At 41.6% G+C, this 24,449-nt stretch overlaps 1 protein-coding gene across 4 annotated transcripts in view; it reads right to left on the bottom strand.

The window, feature by feature from the left end:
* helz (helicase with zinc finger) overlaps positions 1-24,449 on the bottom strand; it is a 47,364-nt gene that overhangs the window by 11,645 nt on the left and 11,270 nt on the right. For all 4 annotated transcript variants that reach the window (XM_070977278.1, XM_070977286.1, XM_070977269.1 and 1 more), the window contains exons 10-22: positions 24,125-24,266; positions 23,502-23,657; positions 23,000-23,270; positions 19,594-19,720; positions 19,263-19,466; positions 17,927-18,057; positions 15,671-15,850; positions 13,415-13,516; positions 10,781-10,959; positions 5,263-5,381; positions 3,391-3,536; positions 2,304-2,451; positions 445-628 (exon numbers count right to left, since the gene is read on the bottom strand). In XM_070977278.1, coding sequence (XP_070833379.1) covers positions 445-628; positions 2,304-2,451; positions 3,391-3,536; positions 5,263-5,381; positions 10,781-10,959; positions 13,415-13,516; positions 15,671-15,850; positions 17,927-18,057; positions 19,263-19,466; positions 19,594-19,720; positions 23,000-23,270; positions 23,502-23,657; positions 24,125-24,266 — 2,089 coding nt within the window. The remainder of the gene's footprint in view (positions 1-444; positions 629-2,303; positions 2,452-3,390; positions 3,537-5,262; positions 5,382-10,780; positions 10,960-13,414; positions 13,517-15,670; positions 15,851-17,926; positions 18,058-19,262; positions 19,467-19,593; positions 19,721-22,999; positions 23,271-23,501; positions 23,658-24,124; positions 24,267-24,449) is intronic.

Raw genomic sequence — 24,449 nt, 5'->3', positions numbered from 1 at the left:
ACATGTTTCATGTGTGATTAATAAGGAAGTTAATGACCTGTGGAAAGCAGCTGGATGCAATAAAGTGGGACATGCATGAGGCGGGAGCAAAGGAGAGATTGGGAGAAGAAACCCTGACATATTCTCCTCATACTGCGACTGGAGGAAGGTGATAACTAACTGCAGTGGAAGATAGTAGGGATTTGTCATGAGGGTAATGTGGATCTCATTTTAAGCATCTTTTTGATTGGAAATAGACATTAATATCATCTCACACAAAGAAATGTGTGAGACAAGCTTCGTGGAGAAATGTTAACGAGACACTTGGGGATTAAAATGTTTGGATCTTTGCTTTCTGACGATTTTCAAATTCCCATCCTTTGAAGAATTGTGAGAAAATCTATTAAATTCACAAAAGTATACTAGTACATTAACACTTGTCTCAGAGGTTTTTTTTTTTCTCACCTTGGACATTCAGCACCCTTTCCACGCTGACCTCGTGCATTCTCTTCTTTCGGAGCTCAGCGCGAATGCGGAACACCTGGTCAGCATATGGTGACACCACTCCGATACTGCCCTCGTCCAGCTTGCCCCAGGCCACTGGCCACTTCTTTCGCAGCTCCTCCACCCGCTCCACAATCTCAAACACCTGAGGGGATGGAGGAACAGTGTGAGAGAAGGAGGTGACAACAAGGCTCAAATCCATGCTCTCTTCACACCATCCCGACACACTCACACACACCTGAACTGAAAAGTAGAGAGGAAGCCATGGCTTGATTAAAATGGATGTGTTGTGAAACTGCTGAGAAAAAGGGCTTCAAGATTTTCCAGAAAAGCAGGGTTTTCCACACCAGTGCTATTTCGCCACATACTGCTCAATGAAATATTACATTTTTGGTTAACTGACCTCGAGTGAGTTCGGTATTAGTCATTAAAGCATTTGGCATTTTGAATCCCTTTTGATGTTTTGTCACATGAGTTTTCAGAACTTCAGCTTACCACCAGAGGCTTTGGACTGTCATGGGAATATTGTCTTCTCCTTGAAGCTAAGCCCATAAAAGACACTTGCACAAGACAAACAAATGGACACACTTTTTTTTTTTTCTCTCAATGCATTTGGATTTCTGAAGATTATGCTAATGGTGTTAATGGTTTGACATGGGTGCTGTATCAAAGAGACAGGAGGTAATTCATGTGGCATTGCTGACAGTTCGGGAGCAAAATCAAGAAGCATCCGTGGTTTAATTGGCTGGAGCGTGTCATCAATGGGTCAGGGGACGGACACAGCCAATGACCACAACCAAGGGAGTCTACACAGGAACCAATCACAGGCTTGGGCCGTCAGTGAATCGTGCATCATGAGTGTCAACCGTAGCTCTTGGCGGCCTCCTAATTAAGTTTATGGGTTTCATCTTCAATTATGATCATTATGATTATGAAGACGGTGAGTGTTTCATTTTGTGGAGAGGAGGCAAAATAAACAGTGCTGTTTCCGATGATGCTTTTGAGTTCAGGCAACCAAACTTAACTGAATAATCTAATTCTCTCGTCATTGTTATGGATCACCAATACTGACTCTATCACAGCTCAGCGGTCACTTTGCCAGAGAGACACAGCTGTGGTGATTTATGCACATATACAAGCACAGAGGCAAGAACAATGGAGACCAACTGCAGCCTGAAGATGACAGCGTGTTCTCAGGTGGATTAAACACATAAAGAAATCCAACATCAACTTCCCAATGTGTGAGAAACAGACGCTGGAACTAGCCCACACAGCAGTCCTGACAGGCTCCATCTGCTGATGGGGTGTTTTAGTTTTAGTCGTTTAATATTTTATCATCAGAATGCGAGCATGCTCATAATGTTCATTTCCCTCACAGTACAAAGAGCGAAGCTTTTGTTCACTTCAGATTAATGTAGTGCGCGTGTCACCATCCATTCATTAAACCAAACCGAATCAATATGCGGGAGTAGCTCACGCTGATTAACTTAACATTCATCCTGTTTTTGAGCTTTGATAGGCGTCCCCTTCCCAGAGGGAGGGAGCAGAGCAGTTTGTATTATCGCTTACTTCTGAATGTCAAACATGTATTTAGGAAATTAGTGGTGAATTATAACAGTGGACTGTTTTTTTAATATAAAATTAATAAATACATTACCTCCAAGGCACATGCCCATTTTCAGGTTCAGACTTTTATTTTGATTGGCTACTAGAAAATGATTACATGCTTAAATGTACAAAAAGCCCAGGATTTTTCTCATGCTGTTCATTGCTGCAGCGCCTCTACTGACCCCCTTCCACAATATTCCTCCGATCCATACCTCGGCATTGTTGTAGTAGGCAGTGCTATTCTTCTCCTGCACATCTTCTCCTCTGGCTGTGAAGAAGGTCAGAGGGTAGAAGTCCTTGTGGGACGGCTGCTTCCCACTTGCCATTAACTTCCCATCGTAAAATAATTCAGATGTGTAGCTGTAGGAAGAGGAGAGGAAGAAGGGGTAAGAGAAAGGGAAGCAGAAAAAGAAGAGCAAAAAGAGGTGGATATGAGAGAGCAGGATGTGCAGGATATTCATCTGAAATGTCGGATAATTTAAGCCAAAGAGAACTTATCGAGTTTGTGGGTTGGGGCAATGTCACGTCTTCCTCATAACCTACAAAGCCCTCAATAACCTCGACCACCCAACCCGACAGAGCTCCTCCACCGACACACTCACTCTCACCCACACTCCGCTCCGCTGATGCAAACCTCCTGCCCCCCCCATCCGGACCAAGTACAAATCTGTCACTGCTCCTACTCTCTGGAACTCACTTCCTAAAGCCATCAGAGACTCCTCCTCACTGTCCATTAAAAAAAAAAAAAACCCTGAAGACCCAGCTGTTCAACACTGCTTTCCACCTCTGACAGTCTCTTCTCCTCATGCCCTAATTTGTGCTTTCTTCCTTATTATTTTATTATTTCTATTTATTTTTGTTCTCTGTGAGAAGCATCATTGAGTGTCCTGAAAAGCACAAAGCGAGAGTGCACCATGCAGAATTGTGCTAAAGTACACTCACAGGTATCAAGATGGAGGACATTCTCTGCTGCTGTGGAAAGTATAAAGAGCATAAACCTTCCTTTGTGTCTGCCAAGCATTCAAAGTGAAGTTCACCTGACCCATAGCAATACACCTAAACCCACACAGCCCCCTGTGTTGTTTTGTCAGAGCTACTGTCAGCTCAAACGTCACCTTAATGACCCCACTTTCCTCTCTGGACAATCCAAGTCTGTCAGCTCTTCACCTCTGTTTCCCTTTTTCCTCCTGACCCTTTCCTCCCACCCCCTCTTCTCCCTCTCATCCCATCGTTCCTCCATCTTTTCAGCCTCTCCTCCCACAGTTTTGACACAGGGCAGTGTTGAGGGTTTACACCTACTTGATGATAGCTTCGTGGGAGCGGTAGTTCTCGCACAGGAGGATGCGACACGGGTATTCAGGGGGGTAGTGCTCATACAGCCGGTCCAGCAGTGACACGTGCAGGTTACGCTCCCTCGCAAACTCGCTGTACACAAATGGACTGAGCTGCAAGTCGAGGGACGTGGAATGGAGAGAGAAAAGGAGGAGGGAGACACGGAGCGCAAAGTCAGTTTCAAAGCATGACAAAGGTTGTTTTTACCATTCTCTCACATCAGCACTTTTTCTTTGTATTGAACTATGAATTTCAGTTGTGGTATACTGAATCTGTTCAGAGTCTATCAAGCCAGTGTCAAACTACCTGCCAAACACAGTTTTCCTTTACCACCAAACACAACAGCGTTCAGGTTGCTTTTTTCACTTCTGGTTGAAGCTATGCTAAATCACATGAAATCACAGGTAGTGCTTAGCAGGTCAGGTCTACAAGCATGTCATGTGTTTGCAATCCCACACACACTTCCAAAATGATTAAACCAAATATCCCAGGCACGTCAGCTGCTTTGACAGGATGGTAGAATACAGCCACTTCTTCAACTTCTAATTTGCATAATCTTTACAGTCCTTCAGATGAGGTGGAGATGCTAACAGGGAAGCCCAAAGGGGACTTTTTAATTCCCAGTTTAGATTCAGGAACCTTTTTTTTTGGGGAAATGGTCTGTCACTTTGGTAGGATACTCCAAATGCCTGGCAGCATTTTTCTGTAACTGCTCAGAAAACTATTCTTGTTTTGAAGAACTTCAGATGAACGAGCCGCTTCTCCCATTGTGATTTCAAGCTCTTCCAACTGGTGTGTGGGTGTGTGCATTTAAACAAACAGACCTTGAGTTGCAGTGATTATAGTGGAATTTACTTTACCCATCATCCCAATGTGCTTTGTCTCAAATGATGTTACACGTTTGCAAAACTATGCACACCCACACAATGATATCGTTTATCTTTTCCCTTACAAGACGGACATTTATCTTAAGTTTGAATCCTAATTTAAGTCTGACAGAGAGAGAGGGTCAGCTAGCATTAATGAGGCCCCACACGGTCAATAAGAAAGCAAACAATCAATAGACAGAGGCCTTAGAGTTCATTGACCATTTATCTGGCTCTTCCAGGCGGGAGAGAGTGAAGAGAAATATAAAAGAGCAACATCCTTCTTTGGACCACTTTCCTTCTTTGGTATGACTAAGCAGCTATCAAAGACAGAAGGGTGGAAGGAAAAAAGTGAGAGACAAAGTGATTGAGACAGATGGATACACAGGTGGACATTGTGTTTTAAATCTGTTTTTCCTCACTCCAAGAAATAGCAGAGAGAGATCGAGTAATTAAAGCAACTATAGCACGGTAGACTCCGGCCTCAAATTCATCCACTACTGGTGGATGAATTACCTGTGTCTGTGTCTGAAACCAGGAGAGGAGGAAGTAAGGCTTAAATTCCTTGTCTTGGCTTAGAAAGCTTGACTGATGTGAGTTCATATTTGTGTTATCTGTGGCTGAAATGGTCTCCACAACCACAGCTCGACAGTGGCTGCTGTCTCCTCTTTTGTATGTGAGGTAGGGGGGAGTGGAGTCTAATCCACAGCAATGTGCAAATGGAGTTATTACTTCCACCTGATGTCACGGTCTTACATCCAAGTACTCTCTACATTTATTTTAGCATATGAGGATAAGTCTACACAAATCTGAGAGGAGGAACCCAAGGACCTAAAATGTGCATTTACATTATTTGCTTCACAAAGTAAGGACAGAAATGCTGCTTTTTTTCACTGGAGGAACAAGCAGCTTCAAGAAAGTCGAAATTGAATCAAACATTTTCTAGGTGCCCTTGTTGACTCTTTGTACTTACCTGCATGTGGTCTCCAGCCAGCACGATGCGTGTGGTCTTGCTAGCTAGAGCAAAAGGCATGATGGTTTCACACTCCATGGCCTGGGCCGCTTCATCCAATAGGATATGAGTGAAGAACCCTGGCAAAACAGAAGGAACACCAACATCAGCTTACTTAACTGTACATCAAGTACATAGATACTCAATAAATACAGCTGCACTGCTCCCAAAAAGCACTGGCACTTGAGCATCCTGTGGATAAAAAAAAGAGGGAATTTTTCTGAAGTTGGGACGAACATGAATAAAAACAGATTGTAGTCATTCAAAAACACCCATGCTGACACATCCTCTTATTACTTCAGTACTGTATTTTATTTATGATCGCTTTCCTCAGTTCATAGGGGGATTATCACTTTTACTGCGAGGCTTTGTTTTACATATGAAAAGTGATTGATTTTGCAAATCTAAACTGTAAATCTAAATGATGTGGAATAAACATAAAGATAATTCAGTTTACTGCTTCAATTTCATAATATGTTGAGCAACAGAGCATTTTTTGTACATAAATTTGGATCAGTCCAATCAGAGATGAATACAACAGCGATTACAAAATCGTTAGGGCGATGTTTAAAAGGTAAATAAAACTGGAATGCAATCATTCGCAAACAAACTGTGTTTACTGACAAAGGTTTTACAAAGTGTTCCCGAGCTCATGTAGTAATATCCTTCATATCCTCATGTGTTCACAAAGTGGTGAACCTCACTTCATCCTCCAGGTGAATGACTGATCCTTTCCAGGATGCCCCTTTCAAACCCAGTCATGATACTATCACCTGTTACCACTGAACCTGCCTTTGTACTGTTTTCAATTGAGTGTATGTTGAAGGAGATTAGCAACACATTCTGTTTCATTTGTGTTTCACAAAGCATCCCAACTTTTTTGGAGACAGGAATGCAAAGATTCTACAGTTTTGATACTGCACACACTCATAAACCTGAGCAATCATTGGACAAGATACTGCTTAACTTTCACAGTGCACATTATGGTTACAATTTAGGAAGAAATGGAAATTCATAGAGAAAAACTGCTATGTTGTGTGTACGTGTCAAAATGAATGAAAATGTAACCAAAGCTCAGTGAATCTGGCTGAATCAGACGATTCTCATAAATACCCACAGCTCAAAGCATTTTTTCCATTGTTGCTTTGGCACATTAATGAATAAGTATTTTCCTCACCAGAAGCATAAAAACCTTGTTACTATCACTAATGTGCCATCCTCTCAGTCACATTTTCCTCTCCTGTTTTTAACCAGCCCAGCGAACCAAGGGCAGGGTTTTGTAGACGTTTTGAAAGGGATTGAACAGTAGCCTAACCCGAACTTAAAAAGCTCAAACGGTGCTCGGCAGTATGAAGGGAGGGGATGAAACGGCATGGCAAATGAGTGCTGGAGCAGGGAGCGGAGAGAGAGAGGCTGAATAACAACCAGCCGAAAGCCTCTGAAGCCCGAATACCATTTTCACGGGAAAGTATATGTAGATATGAAATGTGACGGCTGAAAATAACAAAATAAACTCACGGACTGTCAAAAAGTAAACAAAAAACAGAAACACGGGCTGGCAAGAAAAGAGGTGGAGCAGTTTGATTTGAGGCAACATTCACTCCTTAGTATCTGCCTTTGAACGAATGCCTGCGAAATGTATTGACCCCCCCAACTCTGTCTGCACCTCACTAAAGGATCCCTCCGTTCCCTCATTGTGGCACTGATAAAAAGACATAGAATTTGCTACATTTCTGCATAAATGTTTTTTGCACAATGTGTATAAATGGATTCAACTATTAAAGCTTATGAAGCGAGAAACGTCCCTGCAAAGTTGTGACATGACATACCAAACAATCTCCTGGAAAATCTTGTACTGAATATGGAATTAAGTGTTATATTATTTGTTGGATAGTCGAGAAAGGTTGCTCCATGTTGCAAAGGTCTCACTCCAAAGACGGGGTGTAATATGCTTAAAATCATGCTCGTGAGTAATCTCTAGATGATAGGCGTATACTTAAAATCATGCACTCGAGTAATCGCTGAATAGATTATATACAGGATGAATGAACATCCAAGCCGCAAAGTGATTCACCATGCTGACTTGAGAGCAAGAAATGTTGGTGGAAACATCATTTCAAACAGTGTTGTTACAGCCTGCTATTTGTTTCCCAGTTGTATCATCATTGCATAAAATATCATTTGCTCAACAATGTGGTTGAAGGGACCTGAAGTCAGATAGCTGCCCCTTATATCACTCGTTTAATTAGTGAGGACAGACCCTTTTGTTGACCCGTCCTATAAACTGTAGTCAGCAGGAGGCCTACTGCATCCTGCTTACTTTCTCTTTTACTGTGATCCACATGAATATGTCACAACCAAAAAAGCCCTTACAAATATTATACGTGGGTCATTACAAATGGGTTCACCCAGGCAGAGAGGCAGAGAGCTAAAGAGGGAGGCAGAGATGGTCTTTATAAGCAGTGAGCAGGTCCACATTATTTCTGTAGCTGCTATCAGTCATTGAGCTAATAATGGTGTTTGAATTTGCAAACAACAGTGGTAAAAGAAAGGAGGAGGGAGGGATAATAAGCTGAGGTGACAGATCAGAGGCACAATGTTGATTTGGAGGAAAGATGACTGTTTAATAATAAATGGCAGCTCCTTCACCTCACACGCCCAGTCTCTCACATTTTCCCTTTCACAGGCTTTTTCTACCCTTTTTACGCAATAAAAGTGGCTGGAAAATTCTGTAATCTGTGAGTGTGAAAGGTCAGTGCAGATAACTAATAATATAACAAAAAAATAAAACAAGCTGTGTAACGATCGGGTTTGAAAGCTTTGCCAAACTCGATCAAACTCTCACAAAATAATTTCCCTACTTCTGTTCTAAGCAGTAACAGAATTTTTAACTATGTTCTTGGATGTGTTCTGGCGTCTAAATTCAGATAGCAACATCCCCTTATTGACAACAGTATGAGATGTAGTCTTGAACCTTTACCACCAGGCTGAAAGATTCAGCAGCCTGCAGACAGATCAATATTGACCTCAGTCTCAGCACACATCTGCTACAAGGGGAAAGGACACCATCGTCTTTAAAGTGCTCTCAACTCTCTTATACCTTCAGATCATTTACAGTATTTCAGTTCTCGAGTGTTTTTTTTAAGAAAATGAATTTCCTAGTGCTGAAAAAATAATAATCAAATATCACATTTATTAAAGATAATTATATTGCTGTCCTATGATTGCTCAACCACAGGAATGCAGTTGATCCTGACAAACATGGCACGCACGCACGCACGCACGCACGCACGCACGCACGCACGCACGCACGCACGCACGCACGCACGCACGCACGCACGCACGCACGCACACACACACACACACACACACACACACACACACACACACACACACACACACACACACACACACACACACACACACACACACACACACACACTGCATGTCACCATAAGGAAACTTTTCTCTCTGAAAAAAAACTGCTCATGTCTCCCTGACAGCTGAAACTCGTTCATGAATATAGAGTGTGCCTCTCATGTGCTTTCGTCAGTTAAGAAAAAGTCAGAAGATCCAGACAGCACCAGAAAAAGCAGAATGGATGACAGCTTCTGAGTTGATCTGTTAACATCATCGACTGAACGTAGGGCTGTCTTTATTTTTTTAACTTGTGACATTTTTCAGAAGAAATGCCTGTTGTGGTATGTGGCTAAAAGTACAGGATCGTGGATGTAGCACGTCATGTACGTGGGGTGGAGTTTTTTACCTCCTACACAGACTCCATCTTTGTAGTGTGTGGCTTGATGCCAGCCATGTTTTTCTAAGGAGTGCATATATTGAGTTATGCAGAGTCTGGAAGTGCAGGCTTTATTAGCTGGTACTGAATTAACTAGGTCGATCCTTTTAACTCTGGGACCATGAATACACACTGATTTGAATGACATATTTCAATGTGCAATGTAAAAACACCCAGAAGGTTGTTCTGCTGCGCTGCATTGCTTCTGGTACATCAGTATTTGTTTTAATCATTTTTACACATATAAGAAAAATAAGAGGGCTGCACGGTGGCGCAGCAGGTAGTGCGCAGATCAAGTATTAACATTTTAAATTATTCTGTCTCAAAGGCTAACTGAAGACATCCGAGGGCTTATTCGTAGGTGGTCCACCTCGCGTGCATTTGTTTTAATATAGAGGGACACCCACCCAAATGAAACCATAAGCAGACGTAATGTATGTAAGGATGTAAAGACGGAGGAAAATCAACAAATCACATGTCATAGACAACAGGTTGAGCATGTTTGCTTGCGGGACTCTGTGTGGGTTTGGGATGAGAGATTTGTTATCGCTACTTAGTCAACTCCCTGGCTCCCAATTGCCTCCTTTCCTGCCGATTTTCATCACCGGTGAACACCGGGAGAGCTGCAGAGATGAAACATCGGGAGGAGGGCTAATGATGTAAAGTACATTAGAAACAGGCAGATGGTGTTCCCAAGCAACAGACAAAGCCCCCTCTGCTGACACATTAGAGTCAGTTATTAGCCTACAATGACAAACAGGTTTGTTTTCCATGTCTTTTACCCAACTTAAATCAGTTCCAGACCATCCCTCTCTAGATGGTGGGCTCCTGTCAACAGTGAATATCAGAGTCACTGGGGATGACCAAACAACAGGGGATGCACTGAACTGCGTGCATATAGTCAACTTTTGAAATTTGTGTGTAAATGTACATATTTGCATGATAAAAGATAAGTTACGTAGACCTAAAAAAATTACTTTATGTAAACTGTTCACCTTTTGTTGGAACTATTTGCTTTGTTTATGTGTTGTGAGGCTGTCATTGTATTGAACTGTATTATATTGAAAGGTGTTTGGAATGTTTTGCCAACCTTATACACACATACACAACAACGAAGCATAAATGTGTGATGTGAAACAGTTGTTTCTGTCACAGGAACGACTGTTAAAGTTTGTTAGCTTTGTAATACCATTAGAATGCTGCATTGGGCTGTAGTGTACAAGGGTTTTCATTTGTTCCGGTTACTGGGGTACGACACCCACCATGCACTGCAGGGCAGCCAATTAATTCATTTTTGACATCTTTGTTTCACTGTGCTGTCAAATTCCTGTGTACATTTGGTGATTCTATGCCTATGTTCGATAAAGTATGGGTCTTTTGATGGGCCCTGCTAGCCTGTGCTTATTGAACAACGCAAATGGTGCTTCTCAGTTATCCCGATGCCATCATAAAGTTTAGAAGACATGACGAGCAGAAATTGCTGTGCTCTAAAATGTTTAATCTATCAGCACCTGGTAAACCCTGCTGGACCAACAATTCTTAAGATCTCCATGTATTATCAGCTTCCATACTGAATTGGTAAATAAAATGAAAGCTGCTGAGGGCACTGACTGTTCATCACAAGCATCACAAGGGCAGCCTTAGTCAGCTTGAGATGACAAAGTATCTTTTCATATGACTTACCAGGCTCCAAGTCAAGCTGGCAGAGGTATTGGGAGGTGCTGAGGGTGACCACCACCACGCGGTGCCTGAGGATGTCCTCCCTTGTGGGCATCTGGAAAGTGACCTGTGTGCCGGAGATGAGACAGTACTGCTGGACCACTGGGTGAACTGTCTTCACCCAGCGGTTCCTGAAGTATACCCTGGAGAGAAAGATGAAAGTAGAAACATCAGGAGCGAGAAATACAACACAGTGTGTCTGATGTTCGGGCATATAACTCTGCCTTGTGAATGAAATGAACAGAGTGCTAGTTTTGATCCATAATACATTGTTAAATTCAATCAATCCATGAGGTTATGGTGTGACTTGTTTGATGTGCCCAGCCTCCATGAACCTGCTTTCTCTACCTTTAGATCACCATTTCCAGCGTTTCCCAGAATGACTGTCAATTATCAAAAGTGCAACGAGACTTTTAGCTGCACTGCATTATGGTCCATAAATAACTGACAGGGGCATCTATGCTATGGTGTATATTCCACTATGAGTACAGATGAAACATATCTGAACTCACTCACTTTGCAATTAAAAGAAACAACATTTTAAGCTACCACTTGAGTCTATGAGTAAACTCTTGAATCCACTTTATTGTTTCATGATGGGCTACAAACAACTTTTAGCCATATTACGTCTTTTTTAATGCCAAATCATTAAATACTGAATGTTTTGAAGGGACAAAAAAAATCCAAAAAGGCTCAGAGTTTCATGAAAAAAAAATGAAGTAAATAATTCCGACATTTATCAAAGGTAGGGTTTTTCTTCATGTAAAGAGTGAAGCTAAAACACATGGATGGCTTCTCATTACATGCTGTGTACACCTCAAGTCTGCAAGTGATTGTCACAGCCAGCCAGGAGGGGGAAGTGCTTACAGATCGCCTCCTTGGGCTGTTGGTCAGTCCCACTTTCAGGCCCTACATTTTCAAATAGGGAGTTTTATTCTTGACTGAGTCCTCTCATCCCAAAGGAAGCAAGGGGAGCAAAGAGAGGAAGTTGCTACAGTGATTATGGAGCAATTCACATTGGAATCCTCTGATATCAGACTGTCCACTCATATGAAACAAGTCATTTGATTTGCCCATATGGTCCCTTGGTTTGAGTGTGTAGACACAAACACACAGCTTTCACAGGACCTGGCCAGTCAAGGCAGACATTGCCTTCCTGTCCTTTGTGACCTCTGGGGTTGCAGAAATACGATTGGAAATCACTGAAGCAGGGGAAGCAAGTTGCATATATCTGTGAATGTGTGTTTGTGGAGGTGGAGGACAGGAAAAGCAGGAGAGTGCTTGAAGTTACATCGACAAAGTCAGCAAATGTCTGCCTGTCACTCCTGTAGGGCAAAGACAGCCCAGCCACTCAACAATCTCTGTATAATATCGATGTATTATTCTGACTGCAGGCTCTCCAATAATGGTAATCCAATTGATGTATAGATGAATGAGTGTCATTCAGATGCTCTCTGGCTAGGATGGTCTCCTCTGACAGACAGACCACAGCCACTGAAAACAAAAGATTCAATTTAACTGTACTGCAATTAACATTTAATATCAGCAAGTATGAGCCAAATACTGATATGAAATATCTTCTCCTTGCTATATTAACTCACTCTGTAGAAAAAATAAAAAACTAACTATTTATACCAGAGAACTGACAAGAGCACAGGGGCTGCCATTTTCAAAGGAGAAAACAGCTTTCTGTGTATTACTGTCGTGTTATGGACCAAATATCTTCACTGTAATCAATAGTGTGAACCTGTGCTAATGTTTCCAAACCATTTTTTGTCACAGTATTATCAATCGGTAGATTGCTACATGAACAGTGAGTTGCTTCAATTTTGCATTCATTTTAAACACGGTTATATATATACGCGAATGTAGTGTTTGTGTCAATGGACGGGAAGACAAATAAACAACCTGAAATGTTCTGACAGCCCACAGGTGGGCCACTGGAATATCATGTGGTACGGCCTAATTTCCCCTATGGGGAATTAATAAAGTACTATCTTCTCTTATGGATATGTTTGACAGCGATACAAGAATGTGCTTTGGGGGGCTGTAGAGCTAAAATGTGCGACAAAGTGATGTGTATTTTCACAAGATGTGTCAACTTTTCATTTCCTGTCAGCTGAAAGTAAGTTGGGGTATTAATGCTATTACAGCATAGACTATCAAAAGGTGCTTCAATGTGATACAGCTGCAGCAACCCCATGAACCAAAGGATACCAAGTGTCACACAAAAAATGAATGATCTGCAGCCTAAAACTAGGCCAGGCAAGTGCAAACACTTTATATCTTAAAATATACCTTGATAAGTATAATGTTTCCTTTAGGACACCAAAGTATATTTCAACTGTTGCGCGTGCGCGCACACGCACACACACACACACACACACACACACACACACACACACACACACACACACACACACACACACACACACACACACACACACACACACACACACACACACACACACACACACACACACACACACACGTGCGTGGCCGCGCGCGCACACACATACACACACACACACACACACACAAAACAAAAATTATGTTTCTACCCTTAGACATCATGTCTTCTTTATGTGTGCTCCCTACCTGAGAGGTCTGGCATGCGGATTGCCTGCTTCAACATAAGGATGAAGGTAGTCCTTAATGTAAAGGTCAGCCGCACTGTTGGAGTGGGTGCAGATCAGGACCCTGTGGAGACACAAGAAAAACAATTTACGATACGAAGCATGATACAGAAATCTCCAAAACATGGTGCATAAAGCCAAAACGATCTGCTTGAATAGATATCACTAGGGGACATTTTTTGTCATTGTTTGGGGTGAACCGACCCTTCAACCTGCCTTTATGGAGATATATATGTGTATGTGTGTGTGTGTGTGTGTGTGTGTGTGTGTGTGTGTGTGTGTGTGTGTGTGTGTGTGTGTGTGTGTGTGTATATCAATTTTAGTAATTTCTGATGTACTGATCAAAATGTATTAATAAAAAATGCTCCATTGCTGAATTTACAATAAAACTTGAAATACAAACAGTAAAGGTAACACAAATGATTTATATCAATTCAACATCATGTGGATTGACAGCAGGCAAACAGGACAGCAGAGACAGTTTCATATGCTTTTTAATATTGAAAGCTATGTAAAACTGTCTTTCATAGTTACCCATTTAAATGTTGGTGAAACATTACAGTGACAGATAAACAGCTTTAAGGATTGGACATGTACAATAACATATATTGGGTACACCTAACAGCAATTTATACAACGTCCTCTTCATCATTTTAACAGTATGATGAGCATGAGGTGCTAGTCCAGAGGGGTCACTTTCCCTTGTCTTGGCTTTTAAAATATCTATAATTCATCCTAAAGATAGAATATTACATTTTGGAGTGAAATCAGGAATGAATATTACATTGCTACACATTTTTCAAAGGCCATTTTTCCTTTACATTACATATAGTGTATAGAACCACCTCTCCCTTATTAAAACACAAAATGTTAGCTGCTGTTCAGGGGACATTGTCCAAGGTATTGCATTAATTTTTCATAAAGACTAGCAAGCCATTTAAGTGCCTGTGCAACTTCGCCTTGTTTCTCACACAAGAAACTAAAGAATTTCCTGTGGGTATCTGCACACAGTGAGGGAGCTCCCTAATGATGAAAAATGCCAATGGAAGAAAATCTTGCAATGTTTTATTGTTAGACAATGCTGTGAAGCCCGCTGAAGTGACATAGCTAGATTGATCGGATTATGGTCTGCATGAAAATCCATTCTAGCCAAGGAAATGTGTTGATCATCAAACTAACTGTGTGCATCGGCCACAAATGAAACAAATTCATCCCAACGACCAGCACTCCATACCCTGAGTGATGGCACATGCATGCTCCTAAGTATACACACCCAAACAGTACAAACACAAACACACCACAGCTTGACACTTCACAGCTCAGCATTTTCTTAAACTTTTAATGTCAAACCCAAGGCTGCCACTGCCCTGGAGCTAAACCAAAGCCACTGCACGTCCCAGCCCCCACCTCCCTGCCGCCTCAATCATACCCTCTGACTGACCTCTCTTGCCATATGAAGCTTTTATGACCGATGCCAAATTTCTTCTTCTTTCCTTCCCCACAAACAGTACATCAGTTACACTCAATAACACCATTTCAGAGGGACTATCAATAATGTTTCAGTTATATTTTTTTTAGTTATATTTAAAACTGCAAGGCTGTGTTGCTGTTAAAAAGTACAGTACAGTTCCCACAATAAAGTACTACCATTCAGGGGCATCACAAAAAAATAAGTTGAATCACCACCTCTACAAATTAGCTGTAACAAAAAAATTAACATTATAAGCTTCATGAAGGTAGGGTTTTTATTGCAGGACTATTGTTTAAGACTGCATTACTTTTAGCGAGGTGTGCCCAAGAAACTGGCACCTGAGTGTAGATTGTTGAGTAACATTTTACTGCCATATAGCACCGAATGACCAACAAATGTGTCTGGTTTGTTGGTCAACACCAAAGCCTTCTACATACTTCACAGGTACTGAGTGTTCCTAAGACTCTTGAAATTACTTTGCATCTGTACACACCTTTCAAGAGCTGGAAGTAAACCGTGCTCTCACCTCTCAGAGAAAACATTTCATTTCTGAAGTAACATTCATTTTCGAAACATAAAAGCTTTGCCCATGAAAAAAGGATGTTTGAGAGAAGGGAGGTTTGGGGTTGTAAAGCCAGGTCAGGAATGGTAATTGTAAGGGAGGTGCAAATTCTCTCAGTTACCAACAAATGTAGAAACTTAAGCAACAGATCCTGAAACAAAACACAAGAAAAGCCATAAACAGACCTGCTGTGGTCCTGGCGGAGGATGTGCTTGACAGCCTGTGCCAGGGTGAAGGTCTTGCCAGTGCCGTAGGGCCCAATGATGAGGATTGGGGGCAGGGAAACGGAGATGGGTGTGGTGATGGCCAGGATGGCCTCTTTCTGCTTGGCATTCAGACGGGGATCCAGCTGCTCATCCCACTGCCTGAGGGCGGAAGGAGCATTGGAAATTTGTTAGAGGGATCATAAGGTTAACTTTCAATTAACTGACAGAATTTGGGGTGGTGGGGGTCTCCAAGTAGCCATTCTCAAGCTGAAAAAGATTAAATATTGTCTTATAAACAAGGAATAGCTTTGAACATGACAGACATGGAGAAACATTCTGTTAATCTAATTGACTTCAGCGAGACCAGTGTTTCTCAATTCCGGTCCTCGGGCCCCACTGCCCTGCATGTTTTAAATGTTTCCTGCTCCAACACACCTGATTCAAATGAGTGGCTCGTTATCAGGCCACTGCAGAGCTTGATGACGCGCTGATCATTTGAATCAGGTGTGGTGGAGGAGGGAAACATCTAAAACATTCGGGCAGTGGGGCCCGAGGACCGGAATTGAGACACACTGAGCGAGACAGAGATAAAGTGAGGAAGAGCAGAATATACAAAATGATAGGAAATGTATGCACACACATACAGACTCAAAATGACAACTGCAATTGTGTTACTAGGGAGAAGCTGTGATGGGTGGGGTGCTGGGAATAGGATGTGGGTGGATGGAATAGGAGAGAGGGAAAAAGCGAGATGTGGAGTTGTGTGGGAAAGAAAGGCAAGAGGGTGAAGATAGAGGGAAACAACAAGGGTAGAAAGTGGGTAAGAAGAGAGGGATGTTGACCAAAATTTGTTTTACTCAGTCAGTTGTCCAGCATACATTCTGCTCTATAGCCTGATAAATCAGAAACATATAAATCTAAGCAGTGTACACATCTCAGACTAGGGACACACAAGCTGTGAGTACCCACAGTCATTTGTACTTTGAGGGTCTGTCTTACATTTGTGGAAATATCACTTTGTTTTGTCACCGCGTTATGCAGTCCACCTAAGCTAATACACACAGGCGTGTGTATGTGTGTTCAAACAACATAGATGGATAGGCAAGAGGGATGCACATAGTTATTGTGCATGCAGTGTTTGTATGTGCCAGTGTTTGTCTCCTACCATCACTGTCCTCATTATGAAGACTGCACCCTCTGAAGCTGCAAATGCACCAACACCAATTGATTGAGCTCCAACTGAGACATGTGGGGGGCTGAGAGATACCGTGTGTGTGTGTGTGTGTGTGTGTGTGTGTGTGTGTGTGTGTGTGTGTGTGTGTGTGTGTGTGTGTGTGTGTGTGTGTGTGTGTGTGTGTGTGTGTGTATGGGTGGATGAGATCAAAGGGTACTGTTAGGTGTGATGCAGAAGGTAAGACACAAGTCAACCATCTCCATACTCAAAGTTAATATACTGTACACTCTGTGTTTTCATCCTTAAACCACAAAACCAAGATGAAATACTTTTATTTACTGCAGTAATTCCAAATACTTCACACCTGAAGTGTATCGTCCTGTACACTGACATTTAAAACTCAATAAAGAGACTGTGCACCTAAACTTCAGCTAAACTCACTCCTTGGCCCACATTTAATGAAGCACCCTCACTTATCCAAAATCCAATTAAAACAAAAGTCCACATCAATCATATTCTGGAGCCCAGATAACACAGTGGCCTTGAAAATCACAGGGGATTATATTTGGCTCGAGTCAATAAAGATTACTGCCTCGCTCCCCTCACCTGTCCAACTTTAGAGAGAAATATCTAAAGCTGCGAAGAGCTGCCATCGTTTCAGAATGGCCACCAAGTCAGCAAGGATGGGCATAGTCGGTCAACTCTCAAACTGATGTGGTGTCCCCTCTGTCAGGGTATTTGTCAAGCTAATATGATGTGCAGGTACGAAAGGAATTTCTGAATAATAACTGCGTTAAAGCTTAGCAGTATTTACTATGCATGAATGTGTGAATATGCTGTGTGCAAACTAATGTTGTCAAGATACAGGACAAAAAAATTCCCTTTTCCTTGACTCTATTTGTATTTGTATTTTTATCATTTAAAGGCGGTCCTTTTTCCCACTGAATCCATGATGTAAGACAACACACCCAAAGAGGTGAACCCATAAAATGTGGATGGAATAATGGTGTCTCTCTTCAATGTAAAACACATTTCTGCAGTACACATGGTGGAATACACACCTGTTGGGGCTCCATGGGATGGTGGGGACAAGGCCAACATCAGGGAAAAGGATGGTATTATCTTTGATGCGATCCAGGGCATAGTGCATCTCACAGAGTGGCAGTCTGTTCAGCTGGAACTGGAGCTCCACCTGACACAGAGGGAACACCGAGAGTTTACTGCACAGTAAATCCAACAGTTTATCTACCCACACTTCCAAGTCATGTATTGGCCAAAGAAACTATGTTACAATGTAATTCAATCAAATCCACTACAAAAGCTTTGAAACTTTTGTTAGGCTTGCAGAATTTTGTATCAAATGACAAAGACAATCCACATTTAGTAAAGGACTGGGAGCCGAGGCAAGGGGCAGTAACACGTGTAAACACCCCAACCAAAGTCTCTGTTGCACAACGTGGCGCCATGTTTAATTAGCAGTGGCCTTAGCACAGCATAACAAATTGAACAGTTCTCTGTTTTTCCCATGACGTCTTGGAGAGCCCTTTATATTTCTATTTAATCCCTTGTCTTAAACCAGTTTTTTGTAATCACTAAAATTCTGTTTTCACTACTGGAGGACATTGTCTTCATCATACAGACAGAAACAGGCTTTTAACAGATATACTGCAAAATGTGCAATGCCTTTAGGCCAGGAGTATCAATATCAGAAGGAGAGAGAAAAAATAAACTACAGCTCAAAAGAAGTGCGAACACAGTAAGGAGGAAAGTGGTGGAGAAAGACAAAGCAAGAAAGTGAAATAAACAACAAATACAAGAGCAAAAAAGTCTGAGATACGCAACAGCAAGAGGAGGATGAAACTTCAAGGCTGTGTGGAATATTGTAAGAACTCACAGAGGAGATAGCAAAATGAAAGTGTAGCACGTATGCAGACAGGAGTCGTGTATGCAGAAGAATAAGAAGATTATGCTCCCGCAGTGATAGGAAGAGGGTCGTTTTGATAACTGTTAACACAGCGCCTTGCCTCATCTGCCAACGTTCAGGCTGGCGGGGGAAAAATATCAAGCTGACGAAGGTAGAGTCACTCAATAAAGGGACTTTCTCAGAACCAGAGAACCTGACAGAAAGCAGTCAGTGCTCACACAGACTAGCACATGCAGGTTTTCCCAGAAAGATGGTCTTCGTCTGCCTTGCAACCTTTCGTTCATATGCTAATTAATAGGAGAACTTTTAACACCTCAAAGAATATCGGGGCGGAAAAGATCATGAGCTGGATGCTAACTGAAGATCGATCATTCAACTGTCTTTTCTTTCCTGTCAATCCACCATTCTTATTTAATATGTGGTGGTGACAGCAGGACAGGAAGTGTCTATTTGTCCCTTGGTGCAGCCCTTACCTGTATTTCTCTGTCAGGCAGTAGCCCCAGCTCCTCACAGCAGTCCTTGCAGATCCTTAGGAAGATGTAGTCCTTGGTCTTCTCCTCGATCACAGCTTCATATACTCTCTCCTTGACCCCAGGAGGTGGCTGGCTGATGAAACCTTGTGGCAGCAGCAAGACTGAATTCACCTTTGTCATCACTAGCCGCCCGGCCAATGTGTCCTAAGGTTTACAAAAACAATAATAATTCAGTAGAGCTAGCTAGCTGTTTTAGTATGCAAGAGTGACAGAGTAACAGAAATCAATCTGGCAAGGTTGTCACAATTGTCAGTGCAACCAATACAGTTACCTCGGAAAGTGTTTCAGTGAGTTTGAAGCGTGCAAAGAGCTGTCCATTCTGGGCATACTTCGCTCCAACAGAAATACCGGTCAGCATAAAGCTGGTGACTAGCTGGAGGTTCACTTTGATGTTAAATCTGCGGGGACAAATGTGGACATCTTATTATTCTGTTGCAGACTTCTAGCTTGAGTTTATAAAGCATTGTAAAACATGACAGCAATCACAATAAGGCACATGAGTGTCCTTCCCTCACTGCAGACATGTTAATCCAGGAACTGTTCTGCTTTCCAGCAGTTCAGCCTTTTGCAACTTATTCAAAGTTAACTTGCTGTGTGTTACCACTGCAGGCAATATTATACATTTACTCTTAAGAGAAGCTGGTCTGCAGTCTCCACTCGATAGCCAGAACTGTCAGTACAAAGACCTACTTTAAAATGGATACGAGGAGTCAATGTGATTGGCTGCAAGCAGCACCAACACCAAACAAATTTCAGACACCCCACTGAAAATGTATGATAACAGGTTTTCCTTTCGTCCGACGACGTGCATGCCTCACACATTTGGGCATTCTCTGAATTTTGATTCACTACAGTGGCCGCATAATGACCGGCACACTATTCACTGATATTGGCAGCACATTGACAATCAGCTATATTTTGGCAGGTTTGTGCATTCACCAGACAAAGCCAAAACCTGCACAGGCATTTATCGTAAGATGTGAAGTCAAATATATGGGTGAATTGGGCTCTAAAGAGAATCACTAAAAATACCTTTTTACTGTCATTTTATTGATGCCTTATAGATTCTTACTAATGCAAGGTCACCTAAATAAAACACTGTCAGTGAGGAACATAAAAAAAACAGGAAAATTACTTTCAATATCTGTCACTCAGAGATAAACCACCATTGGAACAAAGGTTATCCATGAAAGAAGTGGAAAATTGAAGCACTTTGAGTAAATATTCACTTCAGTTCCAGATTCTCTAAGATTGTCTTTCTGGTCTCCGCTGGATCAGAAATGATGAAACAGGAAGCAATACTGGTGATGAACACTGATGGGTGACTGACATACACAGATAAGTTAACACATTCTGTATTTATTTGCAAACCAGTGGTGTTTCACAACCAACGGGACTCTTGAGGTTTCTTGTTATGGTTTTGCATCAGCTTTCTGCCTATACTCTCAGAGAGGGAAACGTCAAGACAAACACTGACAGCAAGGCACTCTTGACTCTCCGTGACTCACTTCATGTTCATTTTACATAATCGGGTAATACCTCTTGACCTCCTGATACTAGACTGCCAACTGGGAAGATGTTCCTCTCATCAAGCGGGAAATAAATCTAGTGTGAGATATTCGAGCAGAGATATGTATTTAAGTTATTAGTTGCACTTAAATGACTACAGTAAGCTTTTAACAATCGTACTATACGCCATGGGATCTTCGAATAGCAGGGAATCCAAGCTCAATCAGCCGTGAAAAGCATCAGAAACTGCCAGAGGGTGGATGGTTTAATGGGCAGAGAGATTATTCATATGCACATTGGAAACACAGCAAATTGAAAGAACATCTCACACTGCAGGTAATAACAGATAGAAATCCATAATTCTTCTCCTTATCAAGTTAAAAATGACAGTGAAATTGTGAGTCACGAGACAAGATCAAACTGAGAGCAAAGAGTAAAAGCTGAGAAATGTGAAGTGGTTGGGGAGGGTCTACTGTCACTGATTGTGGAAGGAAGCTGTGCCTGTGATCTCACCTGTAACCAGCATCACACTTAAATTAAACCAGTGGAGTGGCATGTAAGGTGGGGGTGGGGGGTTTGACAAAAAGGGCAAGATTTGTGTCTATCCTGGGGGATGAAAACAAGATTTTCTTCACCTGCCTCTAAGGAATCCCCTCAGACACTCTCACATTCACATGTTTCCATCATTTTTGGGGACATTACAAAGACGTAGACTTACATTAAGTCATTAAGCCCTGTCTTCACCCTGAAATTTTATGATTTACATTATGGGGACTCGCCATTTGTCTCCACAGGGAAGTGTTGAGTGCAATAAGGAATGCCCACAATGTGACTGAGTAATCAGAGTTAGCTCCCCACAACATAAATAACACACACACACACACACACACACACACACACACACACACACACACACACACACACACACACACACACACACACACACACACACACACACACACACACACACACAGCAAATTCAAAATGAAGGTCGAGCCTGACACCTTGTGGTCGGTTGGCGTCTCACACAGGGTCCAAATTGGCATGTATGTATTGTAACACTATTATCATCACATCATTATTCATTCTAAGTTATCAGGTGACCACTAATCAATACACCATTTAAGAATATTATTATAAATATAATAATATAAATATGTCAAAAAGGAAAGTGCATCAAAACTATCACCAGCTGTTTAATAGTTTTGTGTCAGGTAAGGCAGGACAAACACAACACTCAGTTGTTTGAAGTGTATTGAAGTGATGTTTGTTCTTTATTGCTAAATCACTGACGGGAGGTCCATTAAATCGACTGGTCTGAAGTCTTTTTTTGACAGTTCAGTTTTCAAGGACATGCACTCTGATTTTTTAAAGGTCTGATTGAAAGAAAAGCTAGTAAATGGAGCTCGAGTTAAGATTATTTTGTCACGCTATAATAAACAGAATTTTTGAAATATTTGGATGACATTTTCCATATCATCTTTTTTTTTTTTTTAAACTGATGCACTTCACATTTAATTTTCCTGTCTGTCAGTGGAGGCTGTGTTGCAAACATTTCTACTCCCAAGTTATAAATTGTCAGTAGCTTGCAAAGGTCTACTCTGACTGTAGGTTCAGTGCCAGAATGAGGTTGCAGCTAACATTAGTTATTGCTCTCAACGTTTCAGAATGGTAAGAGAGCAAGGCAATGGTTTTAAATTAGCATCATATGTAGGACATATGCAGATATACACATATCAGATGTGACTGTATATTTAGATTTCTTCTTGAGGGACAGCACACTGTAATGCATTTACAAAATAGAAACATATTGACAGACTTTGTCACAGTTGGAACAATTTAGTCCTGGTCATGTTTCCATCAGCGGAGAATAAGGATCTGGTGGCCTTATTGACTGGATAACTTTTAACATCACCAAGCAGAGGGATTACCGAGTCTGGACTGAGTCTGGAAATATTATCAACTTATTTTTAGCAGTGCAGAATACATACGCAACCCAGCTTGCAAATACCTTATTATTTTAATTATTCGAATGATCTATATTTCTATTATAATAATGTATTCTATATTCTCATTATGTATTATCTTATGTTGATGTTGTTCACGCTTTATTGTTCAGCTCAGATGTGGGAAAAACCAGCCATGAAACGTTCATAATGTGTACTCACTTGCTAACTTCCTTGTATTGTGCAATCTCCTCTATGTAGAGCAGGTCATGCAGCCGGGCCTGGTAGTTATCTTTGGTCAGAGTCTTGTCCAGGACTGACTGGGTGAAGAGCTGGTCGGCCGACAGAGGGATCTGATAGCGGGAGAGGAGGCTGCGCTCCAGTTCGGCCATTGTTTCATTAGGAGTGAATTCTACAATGGTCTTACAGGAAGAGTCCCAGCGCTTTGCAGTCAACAAGAGCTGCTGCCTGGCTGCCATCAGGTGTTCTAGGTCTGAGAACAAAAGGATGAGCAGGTGGTGGGAAGCATTTATTAGTAAAAGTGCTTATTTAATCGACTGTGATCTGCACATAAAATAAGTATCTTAAAATATTTAAAAACTGAAAATACAACATGCAAAAAAAAGCATCCTCGTCCAATCATAATCTATAACTTTACACTTACACAAAAACACATAAAAAAAAGGTCTTATCAAAGAACTCTCTATGATCTTCTTTAGCATACCTTCAATGGAGGCAGCGTCCACCATGATCCGCTGCATCAGCACAGGTTCTGATCCGAAGTCAAAAACAACAGTCTGTCGGAAGGTACCGAAGATTTCTGTGCTGAAGCCCACTGCTACCTTGTAGATGCAGTGGTCCAGGCCATTGTCTGCTGCCACTGTCAGAACAGCAAAGTTTAGTGTAAATACATTTTGACAATCTATTGTCGAAAAAATGAAAAAGAGGTGTAACTTTAACATTAACATGAAAGGAAACTAAGGTACGACACAGGCTGCAATTTCCACTTGCCTGCAAATGTAATAGTAAAAAAAAAAACAAATGTAGACCAATGCAAGATAGACCAACACATCACCGAACACAAAAAAATGTGGTATGTCAAAATGTACTGATTCAAATGTGATTTATACTATTTAAGACATTTTACAGCCTAAAATGAAAGAGCTCGAACAGAATCACAAAACTTATTGAGCTCATGAGTTCCAAAGAGAAGATCCACCGTCACACGGTTCAGTACCATCGTAATAATGCGTGACTAAAGAAATGTGTGAAAACACATTTTTAAAAACAACAAGGCACTGTTCAAGCAGGAGTGTAAGCAAAATCTGATGCCTGGTCATGACATACCTGCTGTCTCCTCTCCTGGAGTCCACTCTTGGCAACCTTTGGGGAGGGCTTGTAGCCGCTCCCCAGCTGACACACCTGTGATGAAGAAGTGTGGTCGGTGGGCATCGTACAGCAGGGCGATGCGGTACAGTTTTCTGGCCGGCTGGTCAAGGAGACAAATATAAGAACATCAGAACAATAATGGGATGATTAGCACCAACAAAGACTTGTTTGGTGTGCAGAGCAGAATACGGCCTTATTCTTCAGTGTCATATTGACAAATGATGTGCTGAGACAAAGGAAATATTTGAATATGTACACATGCTTGGTATTCAACATTACACCC

The sequence above is a fragment of the Chaetodon trifascialis genome, chromosome 2, assembly GCF_039877785.1.
Source record: "Chaetodon trifascialis isolate fChaTrf1 chromosome 2, fChaTrf1.hap1, whole genome shotgun sequence".
Lineage (NCBI taxonomy): Eukaryota > Metazoa > Chordata > Actinopteri > Chaetodontiformes > Chaetodontidae > Chaetodon > Chaetodon trifascialis.
The sequence above is the reverse complement of the archived record's forward strand: the minus strand, read 5'-3'. Positions and strand labels throughout refer to the sequence as shown.